We start from the raw sequence: 19,568 nt of genomic DNA, 5'->3' as shown, positions 1-19,568 counted from the left end.
TCTGTCTGTATAACTGCCTACTACAAACCAACAGGTGCAACAGCACCAGAGCACAAAGAATTGGAAAGTCAAGACTGGCATCGGGTATAAAGCGATGTAAGAAGTACTCTCTCTGATGTATGGAATCCCCAGGATAGCTATCTACTAATCTCCCCAGGGACAGCTTGCACTCCTTTGCTGAGACACTGAAAATTAGGCTGGAGAAAACCCCAGAGAACATACTGCAGAAATAGCCTGCATCAAACAAACCGGTGAAGAGTGAGTCAAACCGTCTCACCTCTCCTTGTGAATCAGAAGCTGCTGTTAACTGGCCCTGATGTCGGTAGGGTTGTGCTGCATCGCTCCTGTTGCACAGGAAGAATCTTCTTTTCACTGCTATTGGTTTAGCAGTGCCAGTCTGAACTTTCTTTTTTGTGCTGGATTTTTTATCCCGTGTGATATTACTTCTTGCTAAAGTTCATTCCTGTATAACACCAGGTTGCTTCTTTTCCCTCATCCCAAAGATGAATGAAACACTGCTAAAGCCGCTAGGAAATAAGACAGCTTAGCAGGGTGTAGCAGTGCACAAGGGTATTTCCCCTTACTGCTTCAACACAATGCAAGGAAAAAGAAGGAAAGTGGCAGGCTGAATTTTCAGTGATAATTCCTGTTCAAAACAGTAAGACCTCTTGTTTAACCTTGGGACATCCACGGTCATGACAATTTGCTCTAGTCTGCCATGTGTCCAGCATTTGGTTTGTATGATTCCTCTCTGTTGACTTGGACACGTGGTGAAGTGACTTGAAATCCTTTCTGCTACTCCATGACCTCAGTCCAGGCTGTTTCAGCCACAGCAGAAATCAGTGCAGCCTCTGGGCTGCTTCAGCAGAGTCATCTGCTTACCACTACCTGCTCCCCGGAGAAGAGCAGCGGGGGCATTGAGAAACGCCCCCCTCCCCCCAATTCCTCTGCCAGCCAGGGATCTCTCACAAGCACTCCCTGGAAATTAGGTTTGCCACTGTGGTGAGCCAACAGGGAACAAAACATGGCAGAAATTTGTCTTTCAACCTGCCTGCTTATTCTAACAGCCAGAACGGCAGAGGGAATGTTGTGAACTACCCCATGTCACCAAGTCTGCCAGCTCCCCCAGCCTGAGTGCAGCCAGATTTCCCGTCCATCTTGCTAGACAATTTTCAAGAGCCTGCCACTGTAGGAGCTGGACCCCACTTTCAGCTGCTGATGTAACAGGGGCATCTGTGCAACTTAGCGGTTTGCATGCCTTGGCCAAGGCATTCAGCATCACAGCAGGTGAGCAGGACCTCCCAGTGTCTATCCCTGCGCTTGCTGCATTACGGGCCCTTCTGTTGTGCTGTCCTGAGGAGGCTGTGGGGACTGCCAGCTAAAATCTGTGCATATAAGACAGAGAAAGTTTTAATCATACAGAAATACAGTGTCAGGGCTTTTGTTCCTGAAGTCACATTGCCTATCCTTTGTTGCTCTTTCATTTATCTTGCATTTACATGCAGAAAAAACAGAAATTCTGCCTTGCTAGAATCTGTCAGAGCCTTATAGCAAAGCATCCTTTGCTGCTGGCTAACAATAGTCTTTTGGCTCAGATTTAGGGGTAGATGGTCGTGCATTGGGATTCTACTCTCGGCTCTGTAATTCAATGCATCCCCTGCTATGAATGCCTTGGAGAGGAGCAGCATTAAAAGGACTCCTCTGCCTCCCCAGTGGAGTGTGATCAAGTCATTCAGGAAAATTAGCAAAACTAGGGCAAGTTGGCCTGCTTTGCCTTGCAACAATACTTGCATCCTATTTTAATCAGTAGCCTATTTTGTCTTTGCTTTGTGGTTATAGCTGTACCATATATAGAAGGAGTCCTTGAGTAGCATTCTGTTCAGCTGTTCAATATGAAGGGAAAGAAAGTCCACAGATGTTTTTGCTGACAGGGGGCTTGCAAATACAGGGACTCAGGCCATGGGGATGTTCCCACAGATTTTTTTCCTTTTGGAAAATCAACAGTCAGAGTTTACGAAGACAAAAAGTGTTTGAAGATCCAGAAGAAGAGCCTTTAATGAAGATGATTCAGGATAGGAAGTTATATACATCATAAAGGTGATCCATGTGGAAGTGGTGCCTAGGAACATATTTAGAAGCTAGGCTAAAGAGCTGAGGGGGAGAGGGAAGCAGGAATGCAGCACCTACTGCCAGTGTTGGAAGCAAATACAAGCCTGCCATCTGATGGCATCGCATGGACCAGGCCAAAACACGTGAACGGTGTCAGTAAGGAAAGCTTCACATCCCAATCAGCATTCTCAGCAATGCTAAACATGGGTGTGAGGATGCTAATTCTCACAAACTAAGCACTGGCGCGTGAACATCCATATTGTTAAGCTGATGGCAGGGGCCGCGGCGTGATTTTTGCATACACCAAGTAGCTTTGCCCCAGACAGCTCCCAGACAGCCACCCTGTTCTGGAGGGTAAGAGAATTTAGCCACATGGGCATGAGCTGTGTGGTGCCAGCTGGCCTCAGGGCCAGACAGCCTTCCCTGGCCCATTTTATTTGCTGGTATAACATAATCTGATAGCCCATCAGAGAAGCCAGAAACTGTCCAGGGACCCCACAGTGCTCTCTGAATGACCCCCAGAGATACAGTGATGCTACGGAAGTATGTTGAGTGCCGGCATTGAGGTATGTGACATACCAGTCTTGTAGTCTGTCCCACAACACCCAGCCCTTCAGCACTGGTTTCTTTTCCCTGTTCCTTTATCCCAGGTCTCGAGTGATGCTGCTTGCTTGGCCTCTCCATGGTCTGTGCGTATGTGTGTGTGGGAGGTGGAGTCAGTGAGGAATGGGGAGAGATGGCGATGGAGCAGACCAGTCACTACAGGGCACTAAGACCCTTGTGCATTATTCTGCCTTACAGCCCTGCAGCCCTGGGTGACCCATCACCTTCTCCTGTAAAATGCAATTCCACCCAGTGCATAAACCTTAGCGGCGTTTCTGAAAGAGACCTGGGAAGTATGTCAGTGTACTCTGATCTAAAGATGATAAGAGCTGGTCAGCAGGAGCTCAGAGACAATTAAATCCATCCTCCTGTGATGCAGGGGGCATGGTATCTCGGGCTCGATGAACCCAGCTGTAAGATCACTCCAGCCTGAGGGGCACTCCTTTCATTTGCCTTGTCCCTCCTGGCTGCCTCTGCCTTCCCCTCGGTTCCGATCCCCGTCTTGTTCGTTGTTGTCAGATTGCACCTAGCGTTCATTTTAACTTCTCATGTGAACGGTGTGCCAGAACGAGGTGCCTGATGGACAGGCAGACCCAGCCTCCAGTTACACTCATTGCTTCCCCCTGGGGCAGGTCTGTCTTCCAGAAAACTGGAGAGATGTGACAGCCTCCCAGATGAAGGCTCCTGTTCTTGACATCTAGAGACGTTCCTCTAGATCTCTGTTCAGTGTAAGAGAAGTCTTGAGTTACAGGTTATGAATTTTTTCCCTCTGGGTCCTGCAAGTTTCAAGTGTGTGTAGACTTTTTGTGACCTCTTTAAGTCTTGGCTGGGAGGATCAATAGCAGTAATTAGGGGGCAACAATTCAACGGTGGTTGGCACGGCTGATGGGTTCAGTAAAAGTGTGATCTAGCTGGTAAGCCAAGAGCCTAATCAGTGCACCTAATTAAATGACTGGTGGTTGCCTGCGGCACCAGCAGTGAGCTAGGCAGCTCCTTCCAGTTGCATGTGCTTTCTGGCAGGGCTGGAGGTGTTTTGTGAGAGCTACACGCTTGCCTGCTGGGCTGAACCTTGGCACATTCTTTTCATGCTGCAGGAATGCCAGGGAGTTCGAGACCTGGGTCACTTTGGGGAGAGAGAAGCCTGATGCCATGCAGTCCATCGCGCGATGGCTGTGTGCACGTGCAGGATGCTCTAGCTCATGGCTGACTAACCCTGGACCATCTCTTTCCCCACTAGATGCTGTAGAAGAAACCAAACCTACTGAAAGTGCCCAGCAGGAAGAGGTGAAAGAAGAAGAGAGCAAGGCGGACCAAGAAAATGCCTGAACATTAAGAAATGACTCCCCATTGCCCCTCCCTCCCTCCCCCTATCCTCTATCCTTCCTTCCCACCCCAATCTCGATCTCCCCCCTTCCTGCTCACATCTGTGAGCCTGTCCGTCCCTCTCCCATTCCCACTTAAACCCTTTTTCTCTCTGTGTGGCAAACATTTAAAGAAAAAAAAAAAAAAGCAGGAAAAATCCCAGTCAAACAGTGTGGCTTAAACATTTCTTTGTTTCTTGGTGTTGTTATGGCGAGTTTTTTGGTAATGATGATCCAATCATTTTGGGAAAATTCTTGCACTGTATCAGAGTTCTTTGACCTGGCGCGTGCGTGTGTCTGTCTGCCCACCGCGAGCGCTCTCTCTCTCTCTCTCTCTCCTCTCTCTCTTCTCCAAGTGTGTGTGCGCAATGTTACGTTCATCCGAGGAGTCCAGACTTACCGAGTGAGTTAAAACAAAAGAGGGGGGAAAAAAAAATAATCCTTTTCTTCCTTTTTCAATGTGATGGAATGAACGAAAGAAAAGAAAAAGAAAAAAAAAAAAAGACCAAACCAAACAAACAAATGAATGAAAAATAATGCTAAACCCCAGTTTGTTTTCAGAACTAAAACAACAACAAAAAATGTGCCAATTAGCATAATGCTTGGCTCCAGGCTCCTTTTTCAAACTGAACAATAGTTATAATAAATGAGAATAATGATCATTAATACCACCGTGTCGCATTTCTATGCTGCTGTACATCCTGCTGGCCTGCGGTCTTTGGTGGGCCACTTCTTGCGTGGCCCCGCTGTGCTCTATGGCCACCGGTCAGTGACCAACCGCTCTGCTCTCCCTGGCACTGCTGAGGGGGTTTTTAAGGGAAGCAGGCTTGGATTTTGAGTGAGGTGTTAGCACTGACTGGCATAAATAATGAAAGTAGTAAAATGAGTTTTAGGAAAAAAACAAAATAAGTGGCCCTCTAGGAGTCCTCTATGCCCTGATTTGGTGTAGTATGGTGACCTTGGAGGGATGAGCCAGCCGAGGGACTGGCTTTGGTCCATGCTGAAGGTCCGACCCCTGCCAAAGGGTGCACCAAGGGCTGTGAGGGGACAGGGTACTGGGGCCCGAGCTCCCCCCCAGCAGCAGGGTGATGCTCACCCCATTGGGCTGGAGAAGTTGTTGAGTAGCATAGTGTGGCCCTCAAAAATGTTCTGTTTGGCAAAATAAATTGGGCCAATGCATTGAATAAATAGGCATGCGGGCAGGACAAGGTCTGGTGGTGTTGATGGCACTTTGAGAAATACCTCATTGCCGCTCCCTGGAAAAAAGGAGGATGGTTCACCCAGCTCTAACGAGGGCCGAGGCTTTTAGCTGTCATTTTTTGGAGCCAGCTAAAAGCGTGCTGCAGGCTTGGTGCTGCGGGCAGAACACCACCTTGTCAATCTCCATTACTGCTTTCCATGGGATGTGGGATGTTCCCTGGTGCACGCCAACCACATGCCTGCTAGACCCAGCCTGTCCTGGTGGAGGACTGACAGATGCCCTGCCCTGAGCCTGACCAGCCATCAGGGTCTGCTGTCCTCTTTATGAGCTGCCAGACGGAGCAGTTAAAATGTATTCAGGAATAACCGGGCTTTCAAAACATCCCAGTTATTGCTCTGTCTCTGCCCTGATTATTATCGTGGGCTTTCCCACCAGCTTGCACGTGGTTTCCTGGCCTCGTTGGCAATGACAGTCAGTGTACCCTGCGGGACTGCCGTACGATGCTGCAGGGCCTCGACTAAATTTTCCTCACGGCAGTAACACCAAAAAGATGGGTCTGGCTGACAGCCCCAAGGACCCTTGGTGGCTGATGCTTGGAGTGGCAGCCCCGTGGCCTTCAGAGGGCTCACCAGCCCTCCCTGCCCTGCTCCTTTGTTCTCCTCCATCTCTTTGTTGGAAATAGGGAGAAAAGATGAATGGTGTCTCCTCAGAGATGATCGGTTTGAACATAGACCGCTCACTGGAAGTGCCATCAAAACGCGTCAGGATTCATTTCCATGGGTTCCTGGCGTTGTGTAGAAAGAGAGAGAGAGTGGGAGGATTTTAAAAAAGAGAGGGAAAGAGAGTGGGAGAGAGACTGGACAGAGATTTTTAAAAACAGGGATTAGAGAGAGGAGGGGGGGAAAGATTTTCGAGTGGATAGATGGATGACAGGGAGAGAGAGGGGAGTATAGCTAGAGTCAGAAAGATTAGAGTGAAAAAGATGAGAGAGAGACAGGAAGAAATTAGATAATATGGAGCAATAGATGATTGATAGAGATAGTGAAATGTAGCTAGCTAAAGTAGATTAGACAGACTAAATAGGTAGAAAGATGGGCTGACTGACAGATAGGTATTGTGTCATACTTCATAAACGATATATATGCTAATATTCCCATGTCATGATGGGTGGTAAACCCTGAGACACCTTCCAGCCTGACCTCAATTCAGCAAATGTAGCGCGGACATCAGGCATTGCTTGGACCGTATGTCAGGTCTCACCACCTAGCCCGTTTCTGCCGCCACAGTGGCAGGGGGTGGGTGGTGTCTGGGGAGGGAGAGCGCTCTGACGGACACGGGGGGGCGAGGCGCAGGGAGGAGAGGCGTAGAGTATGTTTGCTGTTCGTAGCACACGAGGTGCCCAGCCCAGCTCGGACGTTGCAGACGCCCCGTGTCTCTAGCATCGAGTCGAGAGAACTGAGGTTCAGCTCCCAGGACCTGTGGGAGAGGTGTTTGGGAGGAGGCAGGAAGGAGAGAGCACGGTTTTTGTTTAGCCTCATCTCCTGTCATGACCATTTACAAGAGTTTTCTTAAGGACTGTCTTGCCTGTTTCTGCAAAGACCACGTGGTCTCCCTGCTCTTCTTGACTTCAGACCCCAAGCTTTTCATCTTGCCTCCACTTTACTATTACTATTTTTAACTTTATAAGGAAAAGAAAACTGCCTCTCATGTCTTTGTGGACATAGGCCTTCCTCCCTCCTCAAAAAACAGAAACATTTTTCTCTCCCCAGGGACGTTTTATCTTTGTATTTCGCATGTTGCCTCCCCCTTGGCTGATGGTTGGGGCATTGCGCGTGTTTTGTCACCGTTTGTAAGAACATACTTTGCCATGTTGCTTAGAGAACAAAGGGTTGGGTTTTGTGTTTTGGTTTTTTTCCCCCACAAAGAGAACGGGGTATGTGGTTACCAACTGCAAACCTAAATAATTTAAATACTAATTCCTCTCCCTTGGTTCCAGTTTAAAATTACTAACTGTAACCAAGCACCCCCCTATCTTTCTTATTGTACCGTGTCCTGATCCTGCCAGAGAGTCAGGGCAAAGAGAGCGTGAGAGAGAGCGCACAGACAAACCCTGCCTTGAGCAGGCAGGAGTTTAATGTGCGATACACAAGATTTGTATAGGAAGCCGGGCTGTCTTCAGGGTACAGGAAGAGAGCAGAGAAAAGCATTTGGATTTCCTTGAGTTGCCTCTTCAGCCAGATTTTAAAAGGCTAAAAGGAAACAGTATAAAGGATGTAGCATAGGACGGAAACTGGAAGGAGAACAGGGGTATTTGAGGAGCGATTTTTCTAGCCGGATATGGAGTGAGCTGAGAGGAGCACAAGAGGCAGGAGGTCCCAGAAGTGGAGAGTGGAGCAAAGAGTATCCAGCAGGTTAGTTGGAGCTTTTCTACAACCAACACAAATTCCCCAGGGAGTATCTATCTAATCCTCTCTCCCTGAAGAGGATATAGCTTTGCCTGGAGGGGTCTGTGGTTGTTACTTGATGTATGGAGAGGGAAGGGCATGTCAGAAAGACTCACACTGGGAATACGGCACCTGACCTCATGTACAGTGCTGTGGAAATTCAGCATCCGGGAGGGGCTTCTTCCATGCCTCCGTAGTAAGATATGCTAGTGATCCACATCTATAACTTAATGCTTGTACCAGCTGTAGGCCAGCTCTTGACATTTCACCTCATCTAGACTAAGCCTTGGAAAAGTATAGAAAATCCCAACTTAACCCCCTCAATGCAGTAGAGCATTCTCATGAATTCCATCTGCTTTGCAATGCTTGTGCCATCCACAGACTCTCTGCATTGCTAGCGTGTAAGAACCCACAACCCTTGCAATAGTTGCATCAGCCAAGAAGCTCCACCGTGAGCCACATTCCAAAGGGAGGGGAAGGGCATCCTGCTGAGATCCCTTTGGACCCAATGTTTTCCAAACCCAAACCCTAATGCAGCCCCGTGAGAGGCCTTAGCTAGAAGGAACTCACCTATGGTGACAACATAACACCATCGCTTGGGGAACATGGTACACTACATGAAAGAAATGGCCATGACTGGAAGAGAGGGGTTTAGAAAGAAAGGAAAGAAGAAAAAAAGGGAAGAGGGAGTTCATACCAAGCTCCCCAAAGGAGTTATTTCTTTTTTCTGTGGTCTCCGAACGACAGACTAGCACGTGAGGCTCTTTGTACTGAAGGTCCGGTGTTTGTCATAGGTGTCTTTAGGAAGGAAACAGAGCGGCTGTGGTTTGCCGAGGTGGAGGGAAGGGTCTGAATGAATGTTTCCGTGGCCCCTCTTGGCTGAGAAGTCCGTTTGGTGGTCACCTGCAGCTCAGCGATGCGGGCAGTGGTGGTGGGGGTCCTCTTCCAGGCCTGTGCTCAGATTCCCTGCTTTTCCGCATTGCCACATTAGCACTTTCACTGGATATTTAGAGCACCTCAGGACTGGTTCTCCTCTCGCTCACACCGGGGTAACTCAGGAGTCGCTCCACTGGAACCAGTGGTGTTAATCTGGTGTGAAAACAATGCGAGAGGAGGATTCAACTCCTCGGGGGGGGGATTTTCCAGGTCCCCGAGGGGGAAAAAAAAATCAATGGGAGTTACATGTCTAACTGCCACTTGTGCCTGTGAAAGTCTGCCCCTTGTCTACCCATATGTATATAGGGTACAGTTTTCAGAATAACCTAAGTGACGCGGGCACTTGAGAGCATGCATTTCACTGGCTTTCAAAGAGACGAACGCTCCTAAGGCCCTGATGCTGAAGGATGTCCAGCCTCCTCTCTGCGGTGAATTTGGGGCCTCAGGCCCAAAATTCTCCAGTCATTTTCCAAAATGGAACTGAAGATCATGAGTCATTTAGGTGGTCCTGAAAGCACTACCCTCTATCCATTTTTCAGGGTGTTGATCTCAGGTCATGTGCGAGCCTGCATTCTTACCTACAATGCTTTATTACTACATTCCTCTGTTGAGCAATACTTGGAAGAAGAGGTGAAGGTCGAGATTTGCAGAACAGGCTAGTGACCCCAGTGGCTCATGTCTGGAGTGACCAACTTGAGAGACACCTCGCTGGGGCCCAGTCCACAGGTCCCCTGTATACTCTGAACATCAAGATTCATGTATTACACACCCAGAACCACTGGTCACATCCAAAAAAAAAAAAAAAAAAAAAAAAAAAAATCCCAGCCTGAGACCTACACTACTCTCACAAAAATCCTAGGTGAACCGTTCATCCAATAGCTTGTTTTTTCTGCTCATGCCTGTTCCCAATGAACGAAACATATCCCTGTTTATCACCTAAGCCCTATTTTGAGGAGTTACACTGGCATACAGCTGAAGTAACACAGTAGTAAATCGGGGCCTGAAGAAGGTGGCTACAGCCTAGAGAGTATCAAGAACTGTGATGTGTCTGGAAGCTAATAAGAGCAGAACTTGACGATTAGAGCGGCCCATTTCCGATGCTCTTGTGTGAGGATCTGGAAAGAGTCTCTCACTCATTGTACTTGTGCATTATGAATGTGTCCATCTGCAGAGATCTAATGTACACATATGTCCTGAATATTGTCCTAAGGTTGCAAGCTTCAAAAAATGAGCAGAAAACATTCCCAAGAAGTGAGAATAATACAGATGTCTGTATTTGAAAAATTGGTTCAAATAAAGTCTCTCACTTATAGATATGTGTAGTTGTGTGCGGTTATTTGCTCCAGGAATAGTAGTTTCTCCCTTGTGCAGGTTTGCAATGCTTTTCTGAAAAAACTCATTCCATTCTCCCTTGACCTTCTCAGTCAAGGCCTGTTACTGTGGAAAGAAATACTTTCTACTTTTAAGTCCCATTACTGCAGAAAGCAACACTTTCTACTTATTCTGTCTGGGTAAAAAGCTGTGTTAAAAGGAAAGGGTGAAGTAAAAGGCCTGCTATGTTTTTACTGTTGTTAAGTATCTATTGAGGTAGAAAATACAGGCCTGATGTGAGATGCGGTGACCCTGTGCAGAATTACTAGTTTATTTTTATAATAAGAAAGAGAGATGGCCGCAGATGCTCTTGGCCCAGGAAAGGCTGTCTAGACACTGCCTGAAACCAGGCTGAACCGAGGAAAATTGTGCTTCGGCACCACTTATCTACAAAATATCCACGGCAAAGTGCTGGGCTTGGGATGTTCCAAGTAAGGGAATCTCCTTGGGTGTAGAAATGGTGGTGTGGGTCACCACACAGTAAAGCACTCAGCATGTTTAAGGAAAAGAGTACAAAATGGAATAAATTTTCTTTTAGACAATTAGGTGACCTTGTGCAAGTGTGTCTAAATCCAATCCCTCATTGGATTTAAAGCTTCAGGAGTTCACTGGGTGACTCCAGAAGTTTTTGAGATAGGAATATATATTTCAGCACCTAAGAAGTCCCACCAAGATATTTCCCTCAGTATCACGTTTGCGCCAAGCGCAATGAAATATAAGGAGCGCAGCAATCGCTGCCCAAGCTGTGCTAGGCTGCTGACTTAATGCTGTGCTCTAGCTGTCAGCAACTCAACACCAGAGCTGAAATCAAGCATTTTTATCACATCTATTCATCCCAGGAAGCTTTGCAACCACTATTTAGAAATCACTTGCAACTCCTCTCTGAAATACAGCAGCTGGCTTAGCAAGGGCCCAGGAAAATTCCTGATGAGGCTCCAAGGAGCTGCCTGGGAAACAGAGCAGACCTCAGCACCTCACATGGGTTCTGGACAAAGTGCCAATTTACAAATGAAAATGGCACAATTAGATGTCTGTATTCTCACATGTAATCATCAGTTGCCCTGTGGCTTCTCCAAAAAAGGCGTGGACTCCAGCTTGTGTGCAAACAAATATTTAGCATTCAAAATCAAGTGGTTTCAATTAGCCACGTTGCTAGATTGTGGGGTGCAACCCTGGCAGAGTGGCTTTGCTTCAGTGGGGCAAAACACCTGTAAATGGGGAGCCAGGGGCTTCCCTCCAAGTAAAAAGTTGCCTTTGGGTAGCAAGGCTGCCTTGCACTCTTTTGCACAGCGGTGAGGGGGCAAGAGGCTGAACGGCTGCCCCATGGCACGTGTGCCAGCTGAAGCACTCAGCCCAACGTAAACCTCTGCCAGAGACTTTCTAACCAGGCACACAAAGCTCGTTGCACGTGATTTCCAGTGTCACGCTCTTGCCACTGTAAGCTGGAAAGAAACTTTCTGCCTGAATCGTACAAAGTGACCCATGACCCACCTTGGGTGCTTGCCATCACCTCTCTGCCCAGGTGAGCTGCCTTTGGGCTGCTGCTTACATTCATGGGCACACCGACAGCCTTTCCCGAGGTTCTGGAGGCATGAGCCAGCCACGTGTTCCCAATTCCTGCGGTGGTCCCCTGGCTTCGCCCTCAAAGGGCTGGGGGAAGACCTTCTCTCCTTGGGGAAACCACAACAGGAGCATCAGGCTTCCCTGGGGTTTGACAACGCCAACAGCTGCATGGCAGACCTGCAGCCTTCATTGCTCTGCTGAAGCCGCCGGCAAAAGGCGGGTGTTTCTCGTAGGATCACTCCCATTTCTAAGCCTGCTATCCCTCACCCAGCAGGCAGCGTGCAGCACCCTGTAACAGACATTTACAGTCTCCTAATCCGCTACACTTTGCCCTGTTTTACCGCTGTATACGGAGCTGGCATCCAGTCTGACAAGGGCTGCTGCCCCCTGAAGACGAGCAGAAAAAGCCAGACAAAGGCAATTACGCACTTCTGTACCTAAGATCACTTTTGTTCATTAAAAATGAAATTATTTTTCCCCGTGTAAGGCCACTTTTGTTTATTAAAGAGGAAACAATTTTCATTTAGCTTGACATATGATGGTGAGCATGAATAATAAGACAGACACGGCAGTAAAAGCCCATTTCTCTCAGAGGAGCACTGCTGACTCTGTGGCTGAGCGGCAGGATTTGCAGAGCAGTGGTAGCTTGTATGAGACAGGAACAGGCTTGGGGTACCTCAGCCCCTGTAAACGCACCAGCCTCCTGCCCGTGCTACGAGCTGGGTATGGGTAGAAAGGCAGTGCTTTGTGCTTAATTTAGGTCTGGTAGTTGATTAAGCAAGTTATGAGTAAAATGTAATTCAGGAGCAATGGGCAGGTGCTAAGCCAAGAGATAAGACTCATTATTTCTGATGGGAGAGGGGAAGGGTGGTACAGGTCATCCCTGGCTGGATAACAGGTAAGGGTTAATTGGGGTGAACTGAAGACTGCTGATGAGGTCTCTCTCTGCTCAGCCCATGACTACACCTTTTTTTTGGTCTTGAGACCGTCATCTTCTGAAGGGTTTTATGGCCATCCTCAGGACCCTGACCCAGAGAGGGAAAAAGTTTTTCTCATTGAGGCAGAGGTCTCATGGAGAAGGTTCAGCTTTCCCCAAGGTGTGCCCATCCCTGGCCATTTGACTATGCACAGCCAGCTAATCTGTGGTTTAAGTTTCAATGAGCTTCAGTCAACTCCCATCTGCGTGCAGCAGCTCAGGTTTAATTGCAGGGATGATTTCACTGTGGGTACTGTGGGCTGGAGTCCTCTTCCTTGAGTTCGCCCAGGGCCTGAGGCTTTCCTTCTTGGGTGTCTCATTTTGAGGAAGACCCGAGTGATTTAGGAACAACACAGCAAAAGCTAAGAAACTGCCAGACTTAACGGTGGCCTAAGGCAGTGCTGGTGTCTAACAGAGGAGACACCGGTGGCTTTGGATGCAGAGTTTGTTCCTGGATGCCATGGAGAAGAAATCCATGAGGAGCAGCCCCACGAGTGATAACAGGTCACCTTCTCTACAAGCCACCTGAAGACCAAAAGACAAATCCTGGTTGAATGCCAGCACCCAGCAAAGGGATGAGCAGGCTCCTCACCACTCGTGACAGCCAAGCCTGGTACCAGACACCCCACAGGGCACGTTTGGGTGTCAGCTGGAAGAGCAGAGTGTGATGCAGGATGCATTGACTGAAAAGACTTCACATGCTGACTGGTCCTTAGGAAAAAGCCGAAGACCTCGGGGGCATCGCCACCCCATCCCACACTGGAGAGGAGGGCAAGGAAGGCTCGCTCGCCGCCACGGAGCACCCGTGCTTGGGCTGCGGTGGCTGGGGAGGGCTGGCTCTGCCTGGCCGCGGTGGGACTCCGCACTACCGGGCTGCTGGCACTCTCTGCCTCCCAGCCCCTTGCCGGAGGAGAGCCCATTAATAAGGCTTTCCAGCCTGTCACTTCCACGCTGAATCCTTTGAAAGCCGCGCTCCTCTGGGCCCATTAGAGGGAGGAACTGTCTCTGCTGAAACATATGGGGCTGTCAGGCTCTGTCTGGCTGTTGCTCTGAAAGCTGCTGCTGCTGTAGCTGTGTGCTGATGGAAGGGCGGGGGTGGGGGTAAAAGCCATCTCAAGGAGGCTGTGATGAGGATGGGAGCTCGGTAAGGGGCTGGGGGAAGCTGGGAAGGATGCTGGTAAACAGCGTGCCAGTAGGTGATGGGCTGCTATAGGAGGACATTGTGTTTAAAGGCAGCCAAAGGGCTGCTGGGCAGCTCAGGGGGAGTCTGGCATGCTGCAAGTGTGGCAGTGGGAAGAGGTACCCCTGAGGACACCTGGGGTAAGCTGGGTGGCCAATAGTGGTACATGTGTGGGGGCAGGCTGCAGAAGCTGCAGACATGGCTGATGGCAGAGTTGTTCGGGCTTCTCTGGGGAAGGAGAGGATGGCAGCGGCGCTGGTTGGCTCTACAGGGACGGTGCAAAAGAGGGGCTTTGGAAAGCCTCATGCGGTCACACAGTGCTGGAGTTTCTCATTAGCCAGCACACCCGCCCCCCAGCTCCATTTGCAGAGACTGAAGAGGATTTAATGGAGTCCCTTGACTTTTTCCTCTGAAATATTCATAAGTTTTAGCAGTCCATTTCATGCTCACCTCCTCCTCCATTAGAGAGCATTGAAGAGGGACTAGGTGGAAAGTATGCTGAGGTGGAGCCTGAGAGGCAGATGAAGGGACCTGTGGCTCCCACCAGAGGCTGCGGGAAGCGATCCACTCCCAGGATGCTCCCTGTCCCTCTCACCAGGCCCGCAAAATGACTTAAAATGAGCCCTGCACAGCATGCACAGGGAGGTGATTAATACACTGGGAAAGGGAGGAAACCAATTAAGCAGAGAGTGCTGTCTGGAGCTGCTGCCCCCCCCACTCCTGTCATATGCATACACCCCACATCTGCCTCCCTGCCCATCTTTGTAATCTGCAAGGCCAGGAGCTCTGCAAGAATCAAACAGGCTGGCAAAAAAAACGCCTGGAGGCAATTGGTTTCCTCCTTGCCTTAGCGCTAATGCTGTGCCAGGGGGATACAGGGAAAGTCCAGCGCTTTATCGTATCTCATGATATGATTTCTATCATGTCTCATATATACGAGACAGTGCAGAAGCACATTGGATTTTGGGTGCCCTGTCTGCAGTACCTGACAGCAAGAAGTCTGCTGGGAAGTGTGGAGAAAGGGTGTAATAAACAGTGCCATTGCACTCTGCTATACGAAATGTCCCAAAAGATCAGGGCCAGTTGGGATCTCAGAGCATCATCTGCATCATTCCCACCTTGCACAAAACAAGAGCAATTGCACTTGTGGCATATCCTGCCATGACAGAAAATAGATGCTTTTCAGGTATCGTCATTCCAATTTTCTTGTTTTCTGTCTCTCCAGTTTGGCATTTTCCAAACCTGTTAGGCACTAAATCAGGCCTCTAATAGTTTCGCTAACTGCTATGTCCCCACCACAGTCCAAGAAATAAATATCCCTGAGATTTTTAGGTGCTCAGCAAGGGGCTCCTACATCCACTCAGCTTCTCTTTGCATTAGCACTTGGATGAACCAAAAGAGCAAAATCTTCATGCTAATGAATTGTTCACTCTGGCTGACAGAGACAGAAAGCAGGATTATAAATGTACAAATTCCTGTGGTTCCTCCCTGCTGGATTAAAAACCAGAACAAAGTCACAGATGCAACAGCACCTATTTATTCTTTCTCTCAAACCCCTTGTCAGCCTGCTTCCCCTTCCCTCCCATACACACACTCTCGTGCACATGTGCCTCGGGAATCAGATGTTTATGTAAGTGTTTGCAGGATGTTCCACATCTCCCTGAAATGATAATCAATGTGCCCAGAATCAGCTTAATTACTGAGCATTCACCAGCCGCCCACATGGCACATCCTCTTCCATGGCAGCTCCACACAGCATCTCTATGAATGAGTCTGCACGTTTTTCCTCCGCTGCCAAACACTGCTCATGATCAAGAACTTGAGCCCTTACGTCTGAGCTGTTGGGTTGTCTGGTTATTTGTTTGTTTTCGGGCAGGGAGAGAGAAGTTTGTAAAGCAGTGGCAGCGCATAAACAGGCACGGAGAGTGACTCAGGGTGAGACTTGGTGATTATACCTTATTGTAGCACTCCCTCCACGCAGGATAGAGACACGAACAATCCCAGTTTTAAATGAGCCAGGTCAGAGGTTTAAATGTGCCAGGTCCATAGCCTGGCACTCAACTCTCTCTGTAGAAAAGGCACAAATCAAGACTCTAAGTACCAAGAAGCGTGAAATTATGAAGTTTTTCATTCCATGGGTTGCACCCTGACACAAACAGATGCCCAGCACAGAGGCACTGCAGCAGAACAGAAGAAATGCTTAGTTTAGCTGTGGCAGTCAGAAAACACACTGCTGAGGTAAGAAAGGAGAGCACTCTCTGAGGTAGCAAAGTGCATCTCCTGTAAGAAAGAGCAGCATTCGTGGCACATCAGAACGTCCCTGAAGGATCTTCTGGACTGAGGCTGTGGGGTTCTGCAAAGATCACGGTCATGCTTTCGCTTCCTATCAGTGCGCTTTCCATCTGCCCCACAGAAACAATCCCTCATATAACTTCCCAAGTTACTTGCAGAGGTACTAAGCACAGGAGGAAGAAAGATTCAGGCTCCCCCTCACTGCTCTGCAGTTACACTGCCCCTGTTAGCCTGACAAGGTTTGGACTCCTCACACAACTCTAGCTGTGTTCCTTTCCTTCCCTGTGGCATTGCACTAGCAAAACCCACAGGATGATCCTATCACAGTATCACACAGACTGGAAGCATTTAAAGCCATTAAGCTCACGCCGTTACTTTCTTGTAGAGCTTGGGGGGCCACAAAGCCCAGAACCAGGGAACCCCTTTCTGTCTCTACTGTGCTTGCCATCACATGGCAAGAAGTCTCCCTTCATTTAAAATAGAAGCCCTGGTGTCAGACGTGTCCTGAAAACAGAGGTATGATCAAACCAACATTTTGATCTGAAGCAAGGGGGGAGCTCACAAACACAGGTTCACTTCACCCGGGCACGTTTACACACAGGAGGTGTGACTTCTGCTCTGTTAACACAGGAAAGGTCTAAAACAGCCAGAAACCATTTTGCCAAATCTTCCACATCCCAATTAATTAGGTATTCAAGATGCTTCGTATGAACAGGCCATTGCTCACACAGGCAGGTGGCTGTTGGTTGCCATCACAAATGAGATGCCCCAGCAGCACCTGGGTGCCCAAATGGCTGGCAGTTCTAGCCATTCCAAATCCAGCGTTAGCAATGCCAAAGCTGAAGGACCATCTCACATTGCTGGTGATGCCTCCAGACCTCAGAAGTCTGCCAGCCTTGGGATCACGGTAGTTCTATCACACTGTACCCAGGAGCCGTCAGTACTCCTTGCAACTCCTGGAGTGCCACATGAAGGATGATTATTTTGCGACACAGGGCTTCACGGGGCTGTGAAGGTTTAGACCCTCAAGATACTTCGTGATACCTACCTCCTGGCTGCGCAGCAGGGCTCTGCACTTGCCCAGGGGCGCGGGGAGCGGCTGTGCAGAGTGCACAAGTGAGCATCTCTCAGGATTTCGTGCAGATCAGATCAATAACTACTCTGTTCCAAGTATTTATTCTGCAGGGAAGAGGATGGGAATAAAGCGTACCTTTAAGCCTCGTTAAAAATACATGCCATGAAGATAGCTGTCTTCTAAGGGTAAAAACGTCTCCAGGGACGATCTCTGGGGAATGCCTCTGTAAGCAAAACACCCAGTAGGGAAAAGGTTTCCCAGGACCGTCTCTGTAGGTGAACACTCTGCTAAGTGAACTGCCTCGGGAGAGCACATACCCACGCAGCGCGCTGCCTGCCTCTGCCTGTCCCTGAACAGTGCTTCCCCTCCGTGCAGCTCTCAATAAGCCTGCTGTAGCCACAGGAAAGTCTGCACATGTACGCTAAGGTTTTCTTTTAGTTCCTCTTTATGAAGCTTGAAAGATCAAATTTTAAATGAGGAATCCCTAACCACTCTGTACCAACTGAGCTGTGCACAGGGCCTTGGGACTGCACGTGGGCATGGGCCTCTGCCCGCCAACAAGCAGTCTGCCACCTCTTAGGCTTTTTTTAATATCCAGGTTTAAATGCCATTGTCATTCAACCGGCAGTAGCGACCGCCACCTGGACCAGGCATCCTTTGCCATGTGGTGGCACGGTAGCTGGCGTGATGATAGGGAAAGAGAACGAGGATTTTAGGAGGCCTTGGCACAAGGCAGGCAAAGCACTACTGAATCAGTGACTGGGTTGCACCCCATGCGCTGTGCCAGGGGAGAGGGGCGGCAGCACCCCGGTAGCACTGCAGGGTTTGGAGACGGGGCAGCCAGAGAGCCATGCGGCCTCCACAGCAGCCACAGCAAAGCACCCCTGTGCTGCTCGAAACAGATCAGCCCTGCTTTCTGCTGCTGTTGAGATTGCTGGAGGGGAAAATTAGATTTGCCTTTTGTTCAGCAAGCCTCACGGAAAGCCTCAGCTCCGCGGCTGGTTGAAAAGCAGAATCTGCTCATGGTGCATGCGCTTGGACATCAGCTTAGTCGAGAGGGACCCCAAGAGCTGTACCTTCTCCCCTCTCAGCTGGCTGCGATAGCTCATGCTGGGGTAGAGGTGCTGCGTCCCCACCAGAGACCTCAGCCCCCCTCGGCATCTATCCCCGCTGCCCTGCTTGTGGTGGAGAAAGCCTTACTTTTCGGTGGTGGCAGAGATCCTTAGGGCCAGTCCTTTGCTAAACCAGGCTCAAGCCCCACGGTGCCTGCATGTACCTCCTTGGCTGTCTGTGGATAACTCCCACATACACCCTACCCTGGTGCCATTTCCATCCCACCAGAGAATGGCGTGGCACATCCCGACAACGTGCAGCTAAAGAAGGGGGCAGACTGCCCTTCTCCTTTCCTCACATTAACTTGACTCTATTCTGGCTGGCCACCTCAAAGGCAGCTCCTGTAATGTTTCCAATATTAAAGGCCCTGATGCTGGTGCAGCATTTAAATTTATGTTCCCATAAAACATTTTTTTCCATAAAACGTTTTCTCATAAGCCATGGGACAGATTGGAATCTGACAGGTTCAGCTGTTGCTGGATGAAGGGAAGAGCAGAAGCGACAAGAAAATTTTAGGAGAACTATATTAAACTTTGTGTAGGTTTCTGATTTAGTAGTAACAGCAAAGTGAAAATTGAGCTTATATTCTATTACCCTGTTTGCAGGACACTAATAGAATCTCCATTCATAAACCAGTCCAGCTCCTGTCCTTTAGTGTTGATCTATTTGTTTTGCTCTAGAGCAGTTTTCAACGTGCAAGGGATTTGCCTTCCTGCATACTTGTGTGTAGAGGGAAGGGACAACACCTTTCCAGGCTGCCAGCCTCATGTTTGCGTGTTGAATCCTGCCAATGCATCCTCTTGACGGTGTGTTATCTCATCTGGGTGTCCCTCTGCAAATCTCTTTGCGTACACTTGGTCAGCTGTATTTTTGCCCCCCACTTTCTGGACTAGTAGAGGGCAATGTGAACAGATAGACAAAAAGAAAAAAAAAAAAAAAAAAGAGAAACTACAAAAGGCTGGCCTGGGAAAGGGCTGGGGAGGGAAACTAATTTTCTGTTTCCACCTGACCAGGTCCCAGTGACCCATTACAAGTGCGTGACTTGCCTGGTTTTTTAGAAATCACAGTATGCAGCCTCACCAGAGGGCTGCAACGCCTCTCCCACTAAGCCTGGCTTGAACTAGAAATCCTTTGTTCTCTTCGGCTCTGCCCTCACTCGCAGAGCCAGGCTGCGCAGCCGGCACCCAGGCAATCGCAGAGCATCTGCCTGTGTTCTGCGAGGGACGAGCTTCCAGCCCAGCACAAGCAGAGGTGCAATGGTCTCGTTGCACTCACTCCTGCAAATTTCATCCCTTCTTGTTGGAAATTGTAATAATGGCCCTCGCTCTTACTGACATCTTCTTA

At 49.0% G+C, this 19,568-nt stretch overlaps 1 protein-coding gene across 10 annotated transcripts in view; it reads left to right on the top strand.

Moving 5' to 3' along the window:
- GAP43 (growth associated protein 43) overlaps nt 1–4,596 on the top strand; it is a 104,353-nt gene extending 99,757 nt beyond the window's left edge. For all 10 annotated transcript variants that reach the window (XM_080393685.1, XM_080393682.1, XM_080393688.1 and 7 more), the window contains one exon: nt 3,950–4,596. In XM_080393685.1, the coding sequence (XP_080249811.1) occupies nt 3,950–4,038 (89 nt within the window). In that variant the 3' untranslated portion in view covers nt 4,039–4,596. The remainder of the gene's footprint in view (nt 1–3,949) is intronic.
- The last annotated feature ends 14,972 nt before the right edge of the window (nt 4,597–19,568 follow it).

Source organism: Falco punctatus (genome assembly GCF_963210335.1).
Source record: "Falco punctatus genome assembly, chromosome: 6".
Taxonomy (NCBI): Eukaryota; Metazoa; Chordata; class Aves; order Falconiformes; family Falconidae; genus Falco; species Falco punctatus.
The sequence above is the reverse complement of the archived record's forward strand: the minus strand, read 5'-3'. Positions and strand labels throughout refer to the sequence as shown.